Source organism: Scardinius erythrophthalmus (assembly GCF_964197995.2).
Source record: "Scardinius erythrophthalmus genome assembly, chromosome: 3".
Taxonomy (NCBI): domain Eukaryota; kingdom Metazoa; phylum Chordata; class Actinopteri; order Cypriniformes; family Leuciscidae; genus Scardinius; species Scardinius erythrophthalmus.
In genome coordinates, this window is record NC_138223.1 from 192,559 (window position 1) to 205,000 (window position 12,442).

Here is a 12,442-nt window from a genome sequence, read left to right on the forward strand (position 1 = left end):
GTGTCACACTCACGTCTCACTCGTGTCAGGTGTCACACTCACGTCTCACTCGTGTCAGGTGTCACACTCGCGTCTCACTCGTGTCAGGTGTCACACTCGCGTCTCACTCGTGTCAGGTGTCACACTCGCGTCTCACTCGTGTCAGGTGTCAACACTCACGTCTCACTCGTGTCAGGTGTCAACACTCACGTCTCACTCGTGTCAGGTGTCACACTCACGTCTCACTCGTGTCAGGTGTCACACTCGCGTCTCACTCGTGTCAGGTGTCAACACTCACGTCTCACTCGTGTCAGGTGTCACACTCACGTCTCACTCGTGTCAGGTGTCACACTCGCGTCTCACTCGTGTCAGGTGTCAACACTCACGTCTCACTCGCGTCTCACTCGTGTCAGGTGTCACACTTGCGTCTCACTCGTGTCAGGTGTCACACTCACGTCTCACTCGTGTCAGGTGTCACACTCACGTCTCACTCGTGTCAGGTGTCACACTCGCGTCTCACTCGTGTCAGGTGTCAACACTCACGTCTCACTCGCGTCTCACTCGTGTCAGGTGTCACACTTGCGTCTCACTCGTGTCAGGTGTCACACTCACGTCTCACTCGTGTCAGGTGTCACACTCACGTCTCACTCGTGTCAGGTGTCAACACTCACGTCTCACTCGTGTCAGGTGTCACACTCACGTCTCACTCGTGTCAGGTGTCAACACTCACGTCTCACTCGTGTCAGGTGTCACACTCACGTCTCACTCGTGTCAGGTGTCAACACTCACGTCTCACTCGTGTCAGGTGTCAACACTCACGTCTCACTCGTGTCAGGTGTCTCACTCACGTCTCACTCGTGTCAGGTGTCACACTCACGTCTCACTCGTGTCAGGTGTCAACACTCACGTCTCACTCATGTCAGGTGTCACACTCGCGTCTCACTCGTGTCAGGTGTCTCACTCACGTCTCACTCGTGTCAGGTGTCTCACTCACGTCTCACTCGTGTCAGGTGTCACACTCACGTCTCACTCGTGTCAGGTGTCAACACTCACGTCTCACTCGTGTCAGGGGTCACACTCACGTCTCACTCGTGTCAGGTGTCACACTCGCGTCTCACTCGTGTCAGGTGTCACACTCACGTCTCACTCGCGTCTCACTCGTGTCAGGTGTCACACTCACGTCTCACTCGTATCAGGTGTCACACTCGCGTCTCACTCGTGTCAGGTGTCACACTCGCGTCTCACTCGTGTCAGGTGTCACACTCACGTCTCACTCGCGTCTCACTCGTGTCAGGTGTCACACTCACGTCTCACTCGTATCAGGTGTCACACTCGCGTCTCACTCGTGTCAGGTGTCACACTCGCGTCTCACTCGTGTCAGGTGTCACACTCACGTCTCACTCGTGTCAGGTGTCACACTCACGTCTCACTCGTGTCAGGTGTCTCACTCACGTCTCACTCGTGTCAGGTGTCACACTCACGTCTCACTCGCGTCTCACTCGTGTCAGGTGTCACACTCACGTCTCACTCGTATCAGGTGTCACACTCGCGTCTCACTCGTGTCAGGTGTCACACTCGCGTCTCACTCGTGTCAGGTGTCACACTCACGTCTCACTCACGTCTCACTCGTGTCAGGTGTCACACTCACGTCTCACTCGTATCAGGTGTCACACTCGCGTCTCACTCGTGTCAGGTGTCACACTCACGTCTCACTCGTGTCAGGTGTCACACTCACGTCTCACTCGTGTCAGGTGTCACACTCACGTCTCACTCGTGTCAGGTGTCTCACTCACGTCTCACTCGTGTCAGGTGTCAACACTCACGTCTCACTCACGTCTCACTCGTGTCAGGTGTCACACTCACGTCTCACTCGTGTCAGGTGTCACACTCGCGTCTCACTCGTGTCAGGTGTCACACTCGCGTCTCACTCGTGTCAGGTGTCACACTCGCGTCTCACTCGTGTCAGGTGTCACACTCGCGTCTCACTCGTGTCAGGTGTCACACTCGCGTCTCACTCGTGTCAGGTGTCACACTCGCGTCTCACTCGTGTCAGGTGTCACACTCGCGTCTCACTCGTGTCAGGTGTCACACTCGCGTCTCACTCGTGTCAGGTGTCTCACTCGCGTCTCACTCGTGTCAGGTGTCTCACTCGCGTCTCACTCGTGTCAGGTGTCACACTCGCGTCTCACTCGTGTCAGGTGTCACACTCACGTCTCACTCGTGTCAGGTGTCAACACTCGCGTCTCACTCGTGTCAGGTGTCACACTCGCGTCTCACTCGTGTCAGGTGTCACACTCGCGTCTCACTCGTGTCAGGTGTCTCACTCGCGTCTCACTCGTGTCAGGTGTCACACTCGCGTCTCACTCGTGTCAGGTGTCAACACTCACGTCTCACTCGTGTCAGGTGTCACACTCACGTCTCACTCGTGTCAGGTGTCACACTCGCGTCTCACTCGTGTCAGGTGTCACACTCGCGTCTCACTCGTGTCAGGTGTCTCACTCGCGTCTCACTCGTGTCAGGTGTCACACTCGCGTCTCACTCGTGTCAGGTGTCACACTCGCGTCTCACTCGTGTCAGGTGTCACACTCGCGTCTCACTCGTGTCAGGTGTCAACACTCACGTCTCACTCGTGTCAGGTGTCAACACTCACGTCTCACTCGTGTCAGGTGTCACACTCACGTCTCACTCGTGTCAGGTGTCACACTCGCGTCTCACTCGTGTCAGGTGTCAACACTCACGTCTCACTCGTGTCAGGTGTCACACTCACGTCTCACTCGTGTCAGGTGTCACACTCGCGTCTCACTCGTGTCAGGTGTCAACACTCACGTCTCACTCGCGTCTCACTCGTGTCAGGTGTCACACTTGCGTCTCACTCGTGTCAGGTGTCACACTCACGTCTCACTCGTGTCAGGTGTCACACTCACGTCTCACTCGTGTCAGGTGTCACACTCGCGTCTCACTCGTGTCAGGTGTCAACACTCACGTCTCACTCGCGTCTCACTCGTGTCAGGTGTCACACTTGCGTCTCACTCGTGTCAGGTGTCACACTCACGTCTCACTCGTGTCAGGTGTCACACTCACGTCTCACTCGTGTCAGGTGTCACACTCACGTCTCACTCGTGTCAGGTGTCACACTCACGTCTCACTCGTGTCAGGTGTCACACTCACGTCTCACTCGTGTCAGGTGTCACACTCGCGTCTCACTCGTGTCAGGTGTCACACTCGCGTCTCACTCGTGTCAGGTGTCACACTCGCGTCTCACTCGTGTCAGGTGTCAACACTCACGTCTCACTCGTGTCAGGTGTCAACACTCACGTCTCACTCGTGTCAGGTGTCACACTCACGTCTCACTCGTGTCAGGTGTCACACTCGCGTCTCACTCGTGTCAGGTGTCAACACTCACGTCTCACTCGTGTCAGGTGTCACACTCACGTCTCACTCGTGTCAGGTGTCACACTCGCGTCTCACTCGTGTCAGGTGTCAACACTCACGTCTCACTCGCGTCTCACTCGTGTCAGGTGTCACACTTGCGTCTCACTCGTGTCAGGTGTCACACTCACGTCTCACTCGTGTCAGGTGTCACACTCACGTCTCACTCGTGTCAGGTGTCACACTCGCGTCTCACTCGTGTCAGGTGTCAACACTCACGTCTCACTCGCGTCTCACTCGTGTCAGGTGTCACACTTGCGTCTCACTCGTGTCAGGTGTCACACTCACGTCTCACTCGTGTCAGGTGTCACACTCACGTCTCACTCGTGTCAGGTGTCACACTCACGTCTCACTCGTGTCAGGTGTCACACTCGCGTCTCACTCGTGTCAGGTGTCACACTCGCGTCTCACTCGTGTCAGGTGTCACACTCGCGTCTCACTCGTGTCAGGTGTCACACTTGCGTCTCACTCGTGTCAGGTGTCACACTCGCGTCTCACTCGTGTCAGGTGTCACACTCACGTCTCACTCGTGTCAGGTGTCACACTCACGTCTCACTCGTGTCAGGTGTCACACTCACGTCTCACTCGTGTCAGGTGTCACACTCACGTCTCACTCGTGTCAGGTGTCACACTCACGTCTCACTCGTGTCAGGTGTCACACTCACGTCTCACTCGTGTCAGGTGTCACACTCACGTCTCACTCGTGTCAGGTGTCACACTCACGTCTCACTCGTGTCAGGTGTCTCACTCACGTCTCACTCGTGTCAGGTGTCTCACTCACGTCTCACTCGTGTCAGGTGTCACACTCACGTCTCACTCGTGTCAGGTGTCACACTCACGTCTCACTCGTGTCAGGTGTCACACTCACGTCTCACTCGTGTCAGGTGTCACACTCACGTCTCATTCGTGTCAGGTGTCACACTCACGTCTCACTCGTGTCAGGTGTCACACTCACGTCTCACTCGTGTCAGGTGTCAACACTTGCGTCTCACTCACGTCTCACTCGCGTCTCACTTACTCATGTCATCATCAGTAAAGGTGAGGAGTGACAGATACTCACATAAAACCTGGCGTGCGAGACGTCGGAGGGCAAGGCCACGTTACACGGCCCGATGGCCTTATAGAGGCAGCGACTGTGCCGAACAAGAACTCCCTGCGGCCAGATGGTGCTGTCGGACCAGCTACACACACACACACACACACACACACACACACACACACACACACGTCAAGTCACCTTCATTTATACAGTGCTTTAACACTACAGAGTTTCACAGCAGCTTTACAGTGATAACAGGAGATTACAGTAACAGAGAGTGTTTAGGCTTTACAGCAGATCTAGAATAAAGTTATTGTCCAGATAAAGTTAGTTTGATTGATTCACTTCCGTCGCAACGATCATTAGTTATTAACTTAGGGGCCGCTAACACCGTTCTAAGATGTGTCTTAGATGTTCTGAGATGTGTGAGTGGGTCAGCGCTCACAGGTGCTGCGGGGCGTTGCTGCCGGAGCCGGGCTCGAGTCTCTGCCATCGGCCCAGGTGCGCGGCGGAGCGGTGCAGGAGGTCACAGTACCGGGGCGGCAGCAACTGGCTCATCAGCATCACGAAGGCGTTGATCCACACCATGATCAGGTGCTCGCAGGACCAGCGCATGTCGTAGTACTGCGTACTCTGGAAAACACACAAGCGTCACACTGAGGCCGGCGAAACAAGACGATGACGTCATACACATGTGTTGGGCCTGTAATCATTTGTTTTTGAAAAGTGCTTTATATTTCATTCATATTTTATATTTCTACATTCTTAATCAAACAAAAGGGAGAAAGGGAGAAAAATAATCACATACAACTGACCCATTTTTGAGTATATACTTTGAAATGTAGAAAAGAAAGTCTTTTCCACGTGGTTATATATATATATAAACTATGAATTGATTGAATTTACAGAAAAGGTTCTATATCGTGATGTATATCGTTATCGGGATAACCTGAGGTTATTGTTGCACATCGAGGGATTTATTAGGTAATGTGTTTCCATCAGTGTTTGTCTTCTTATCAGATAAAAACAAAACAAAAAAAAGACACAATTGAGAGCAAACGTTTGTTATATAGTCAAGTCAAGTCAAGTCAAGTGTATTTGTATAGCGCTTTTCACAATACAGATTGTATCAAAGCAGCTTCACAGTATTAAATTAAAATAATACAACAAGGTTTGTTTCTGATGGAATTTATTGATTGATAAAATTAAAAATCCCCAAAATATCCCCAACTGAGCAAGCCAAAGGCAACAGTGGCAAGGAACCGAAAAACTCCATCAGGTGACCTAATGGAGAAAAAAAAAACCTTGGGAGAACCCAGGCTCAGTCGGGGGCCAGTTCTCCTCTGGCGTTTATGAAGTAGAGTCCGGATTTAACTGTAAGATTAAAAGTATTATATGAATGCCTGGCTGAAGAGATGCGTCTTTAATCTAGTTTTAAACTGGGAGAGCGAGTCTGAGCAACAAACAGTATCAGGAAGGCTATTCCAGAGTTTTGGAGCTAAATGTGAAAATGCTCTCCCTCCTTTGGTGGATCTGGATATCCTAGGTATGACCAAAAGCCTCGAATTTAGTGATCTTAAAGGTCCCGTTCTGCGTGATCCCATGTTTCAAACTTTAGTTAGTGTGTAATGTTGTTGTTAAAGTATAAATAATATCTGCAAAATTATAAAGCTCAAAGTTCAATGCCAAGCGAGATATTTTATTTAACAGAAGTTGACTACAAAAAACGGCTGGATTGGACTACACCCCTCTACTTCCTTCATTAATGACATCACCAGAACCGTGTTTTGACTAACCTCCGGCCACAGGAACACAGGCGTATTGATGGCGAAATGTCATCAGACATGGTTGATGTTTATCTATAATCGGTGTTGGATTACATTTTTATTAAAAGTTTAATTTAGTTTTTCCACTGCAATAGTATATAAACTGATAAAGTTTAGTAGACTGATTTCAGATGATTATTGAGTCTCCAGCAAAGAGTCTCCTTTCCTGCCAGACTTGTTTTCTCTATTGTGTTTTAAATAAGTCAGATCACTTGATTCTCACCTTTCGGAGCCCAGACGTTGAGTCGTTAGGTTGATTGACTTTCACCTATTGTCTTTAATGGCTCTGGGATGGCTTTTGGAATTGGAGTTCCTGGCCAGTATCAGCATGTGAATAGTTATGCTGATTCAATTGGACTCAGAGTAGGGTGTGTTCCCACTTCATTTGCATGCTTTATTCAGAGTTCCCGCCTCTATGTAATCCCTCCCCCTTGGAATGTATATAGCTACAATGTATAATGTTTTAGTTAGACTGATCATGTTGGAAGTTTCTACAGCCGCGTACAGAGGAGTTCTCAATAAAGAATAACTTCCGTTGAACGCGATCCCAACTGTCTCCTGGTCTCTGCTTTGAAGAAAGAAAAACTTTACAACAGATGGTGCCGTGACCCGGATGGAGAAAAAGGAAACTCACAGAACTGCATCTTGAAACTTCAAGCTCAAAGATCTCAACGAAGCTGACTGAGTTCCAGACTGAATCTTCTGAATCCAGATTGAAAACTTCAAGCTCCAAAAAGATCTCAAAGACTGATTTTTTTTCCAGACGGAATCTTTCTCTACAAATGAAAGACTCGGTGAGTTTCACTCCATTAAAAGAACCAATGCAGACCAGTACAAATGTTTTCCTCTGCACCGTTCAGAGAAGAAGTTAACAAACAGCTGTAGAGTTTGGTTAACTAAAGATAAGCCTCTAAAAAAAGTTTTTCTTTTAGAGATGAAATTTACCCCCTGTTGTTGGCAGGGAAGATTAACAGTTACATGTTAATATTGTGTGTATGCTCTTGCTAGAGAAGACCTATCTGTAAGCTAGAGAATTAGCTTTAGAATTAGATTTAGCCTCTTGTGCTAATAAGATTGTACCCTATGTTTGCAGGACAGTAGAGAGAAGTTTTTTTAGTGTTTGTTTGTGGTAACAAAAAATTCACAAAATGTTTAGGAAAAGTACTAGACAGATTACACCTTTTTGGACAGATAGTGAATTCAAGTCTTTGTTATCAGAGCACATGGACTCCATCGTGACTAAGCCAGTCAGATTGAATTTAACCAAGAAATTTGGCATTGATCCAGAGAAAGTGTGGTCAATTGAAGATTGCAAGAAAGTGTTGAGTGCATGTATCAGGAAGAAAAATCTGAAAGGCATCATCGGTTGTCACCGAGAATTTAGCTTATCCATTGCACAAGAACAAGCGCAGTGTATTGCTAAGTTGAAAGAACAGATCAAACAATTGCAGACTCAGGTGTCCTGTCTCAAGACAAACGTGGGCCATAACAAAGCCTCAACCAAATGTGATTTAGAAGACCAACAGTCAGAGGAAAGCTATCCTGATTTACAGTCTTTTGATAGTATAGAGGACAATGTCAATACAGATGTAAATGCAGTTGAAGTGTGCGTAGCTAGACAAAAGCCTCAGGGAAAAGGTGTTGATACAGTTCCATTTGCAACCCCCATATTGCAGCCACAAGCAATCAAAACATCTTTAGGTCCTAAAGAGATTGAGAGAATTGCTGAAAGTTTGCCATCAGTGCAAAGAAATTTTTCTGAGTTTAGAAGAGCATTGATCAGCAAAATGCGGCTCTATGATATGACTCTAGCTGAAGTCACCCAGCTAATATCACAGATCTTGACTGAGTCAGAATTCAATGATTTTGAAAGTGCTGTAAATAATTCTGAACTGCAACAGGCCAGTAAAGATGAATTGAGAGAGGAAGTTGTTAAAGTGTTAAAAAACATTGTTGGACCGAAGGTGGACTGGTCAAAGCTCACTAATTGTGTACAGAAGAAGGATGAAACTGTTTGTGAGTACACAGAAAGATTTTGCCAGACCGCTGCCGCTTACAGCGGAATGGCCGACACTCCAGAGAAAGTGTTAGGTCATAATGGTCCTCTAGTTCGTGCATGGTCCGATGGTCTTTTGTCAGAACATAGAAATGCATTGCCTTTCTTAGATCTTACATGGTCAAATAGAACCCTGCAAGACAACTTGGACAGTTTAGCTATGTGGGAAAGAGACTTTGATGTCAAGGCAAGAGTAAAAATTGCAGCAGCATCCTTTAAGGTTAACTCAGAGAAGCCAAAGAAACGCAAACGTCCTAGAGAAGCCAGTTGTTCTTACTGTGGCAAGCACGGACATTTTGGAAAAGAATGTCGAAAAAATAAAAATAACTTAAGACAAGTTAACAATGTTATGCAGCTCTTACTACATTTGTTTGCTACTTTAAAGCAGCCCCTCCCCTCCTCGTTAAACTTGTGGGGCAACTTGATACGGTGTTAACCATTTAGGCTGTGAGTGCTTAATTTCCCCAGTAACTCACAACAAAGATGAAAGACTTATTTTTTTTTGTTTAATAGAACAAAAGGAAAGTGACTGTCACAGCCTTTGTTTGGGGGACATTCAGAAAACTCACAGCCATAAATGTTACACTGCAGAACACTACAATCAGACCTCCATGCTCTATATGATGTCTATTAAGACTGATGTTTCACTGGAGAATGAAAATGTGCCAATTTTCTCACACACTGTACAGTGTGTGCACAACACAGGGACAGAATAGGACACGGTTCAGTGAGGGCCCTGGAAAGAACTGACGCAACAGGCGTCGGGGGCCAATCCAGGGTGAAGACACTACCTCATAGGCCTTTCCTCATTTAGTCCATCCTTACCTCACTGGTCCATAGGTGTCAAATCAATTAAGAAATAGGGAAAGAATGAAACGACAACAGTACACTCTGAAAACGATAGAACCATTGTGTTTAAACTGCTACAACCGTAGTGTTTTGAAGAAATACTGCTCTCTGTTTTTCTGTTTTCTGTCTTACAGTGTGCAGATAAAACTTGATGGCTTTTTCAAGATCCATATGCAGCGACCGTCTCATCTGCGTATGAAGCCCCAACCTCAAGAAGACAACCAGACCCACTGCTGAACGAACTATCACAAAAGAAAATGAAAAATACACAACGCAGAAAATTCACGGACCCTAAATTGCATGTTTGTTTCTGTGTCAGCATGCAATTACAGATGAACAACACAGAGCAAATTATATGTGCCTGTAACTTTTTCAAGTTACAAGAATGAACTTTTAAGTGTACTTTGATAAAAGTTAGACTTAAAACCACTATACGATCAAATGACTTATGGAAGGATGAAGTCTATGCATGAATATTGCTGTTCTGCTGTTTCTTTGTTTTCTTGTGTTACTCGAATGTGTTGATGTCTTCGCAAGCAGAAACCTGGTGTAAAGCATCACCTCAGATTTCCATGAACAAGCCTCATGAGGGACGAGTCATCAGAGCGACTCTACGTGGGAAATGGACGCTACAGGAAACAGACTTCACAGCTATTCAGGCGCCATGGACTTTCAAGAATTCCACTCTTATGCTACATGGTTTTCTGTGTAATCATGTAGTTTATATGACATTTTACACCCTGCGTCGCAGGTGTCAACAGTTATGGTTTTGAGAAGAACTATGACACTCATGTAAATCAAGGACACAACACAGAATAAGTTACACGTGCCTGTAATTTACACAAGTTACAAGAATTAACTTTTAAGTGTATAAATTTGTATTTTTGTGAGAGTTATTAGAACTCTCAAAGGGGGAAGTGTTGGATTACATTTTTATTAAAAGTTTAATTTAGTTTTTCCACTGCAATAGTATATAAACTGATAAAGTTTAGTAGACTGATTTCAGATGATTATTGAGTCTCCAGCAAAGAGTCTCCTTTCCTGCCAGACTTGTTTTCTCTATTGTGTTTTAAATAAGTCAGATCACTTGATTCTCACCTTTCGGAGCCCAGACGTTGAGTCGTTAGGTTGATTGACTTTCACCTATTGTCTTTAATGGCTCTGGGATGGCTTTTGGAATTGGAGTTCCTGGCCAGTATCAGCATGTGAATAGTTATGCTGATTCAATTGGACTCAGAGTAGGGTGTGTTCCCACTTCATTTGCATGCTTTATTCAGAGTTCCCGCCTCTATGTAATCCCTCCCCCTTGGAATGTATATAGCTACAATGTATAATGTTTTAGTTAGACTGATCATGTTGGAAGTTTCTACAGCCGCGTACAGAGGAGTTCTCAATAAAGAATAACTTCCGTTGAACGCGATCCCAACTGTCTCCTGGTCTCTGCTTTGAAGAAAGAAAAACTTTACAACATCGGCTACCGCAAAAGTTTAAATCGAAGTTGTTAGTTTGCTCTGTCCATTTCACCACGGACTGTTTTTCTAACCTGGGATAATATCAAGCAGGCTTCTCTCAGCGTTTCATACTGACGAAGGGGGCTATTTCAACTATATTCCAGCAAGTAACTTCACATCGTTTCTCTTAGTAGGATGAAAATAATCTTACTTAAACTGTGATTAAGATAAAGAAAGCGATCAAAGAACAATCCCTTTCCAATCGCCCAAGCTGTTAATCACACAGCGCGAGTTTATCTGGACACTTGCCAAAACTCGTTATGAAATCAATGACGCTGTTACACTGCACAACGAAGCTCTTACTGTATTTATATACCTCATGTTTGCATTGGTGAAATCATTAGTGAGTGCTAAAAAACCTCACACGATTCATTAATCCAGATAGCTGTAATAGTAAAAACGTATAATAGCTGTGATAGTAAAAGTTTTCAAGATAGTTTCACATGTAATGCTAGATATTTCATATGCAAGCATGTCAGCCAATCACAGCAGAGGGCATTTACATTGAAGTCTCACAGCAGACACGCCCCTTCAAACAGAGCGTTCAAACCAGGGAATGAAATCAGGCTAGGAAATATGCCTTTTATTTTTAAATTATAACAATTTTTGATCTAAAAAACATACTAACATTATAAGGGCACCCCTGGAAACATTATAAAATAATAAAAATAATCCATGGAATGGGACCTTTAAAGAGCGCGATGGATTATAGGGCGATAGAAGATCCGTTAAATAGACAGGAGCTAAGCCGTTTAGGGCTTTATAAGTCAGTAGCAATACCTTATAAATAATACGGGACTTTATAGGTAACCAATGTAGTGATGATAAAATTGGTGTTATATGGTCATATTTTCTTGATCTAGTAAGAACTCTAGCGGCGGCATTTTGGACTAACTGTATCTTGTTTATTGAGGATGCAGGATAACCGGCTAATAAAGCATTACAGTAATCTAGTCTCGAGGTCATGAATGCATGAACTAACTTTTCTGCATCAGAAACAGATAGCATATTACGTAACTTAGCAATGTTTCTAAGGTGGAAAAAGGCTGTTTTTGTAACATATGAAATATGATTTTCAAAAGACAGGTTGCAATCTAGTATAACACCCAGGTCTTTTACTGTAGAGGATAAAGTAACAGGACATCCTACGATGTTAAAGTTGTATTGTAAGAGGTTTTGTGGGCGTTTTTTTGAACCGATAAGTATTACCTCTGTCTTATCTGGATTTAATAAAAGAAAATTATGCGTCATCCAATCTTTTATATCTTTAACACACTCTGTCAATTTGGATAATTTAGCATTTTCATCTGGCCGTGATGAAATATATAATTTGAGTGTCATCAGCATAACAATGGAAACTAATTCCATGTTTCCTTATAATATTTCCAAGTGGCAGCATATATATTGAGAATAACAGAGGGCCTAACACAGATCCCTGCGGCACTCCATAGTTTACTGGAGTTATGATCGATTTTTCTCCATTTAAACAGACAAAATGGTAGCGGTCAGATAGGTATGATATGAACCAGCTTAATGCTTGTCCTTGAACACCAGTATAATTTTGTAGTCGATCTAAGAGTATTGTGTGATCTATAGTATCGAACGCAGCACTAAGATCAAGTAAAACTAATATTGAGATACAGCCTTGGTCAGAAGCTAAGAGTAAATCATTTGTGATTTTAACGAGCGCAGTTTCAGTGCTATGATGCGGCCTGAACCCAGACTGAAACTTTTCATAGGTGTCATTTTCTTG

General features: G+C 45.2%; 1 protein-coding gene across 2 annotated transcripts in view; it reads right to left on the reverse strand.

Moving 5' to 3' along the window:
• Positions 1-12,442, reverse strand: part of tmem39a (transmembrane protein 39A) — a 73,034-nt gene that overhangs the window by 35,542 nt on the left and 25,050 nt on the right. For both annotated transcript variants that reach the window (XM_081361296.1, XM_081361297.1), the window contains exons 7-8: positions 4,893-5,080; positions 4,469-4,589 (exon numbers count right to left, since the gene is read on the reverse strand). In XM_081361296.1, coding sequence (XP_081217422.1) covers positions 4,469-4,589; positions 4,893-5,080 — 309 coding nt within the window. The remainder of the gene's footprint in view (positions 1-4,468; positions 4,590-4,892; positions 5,081-12,442) is intronic.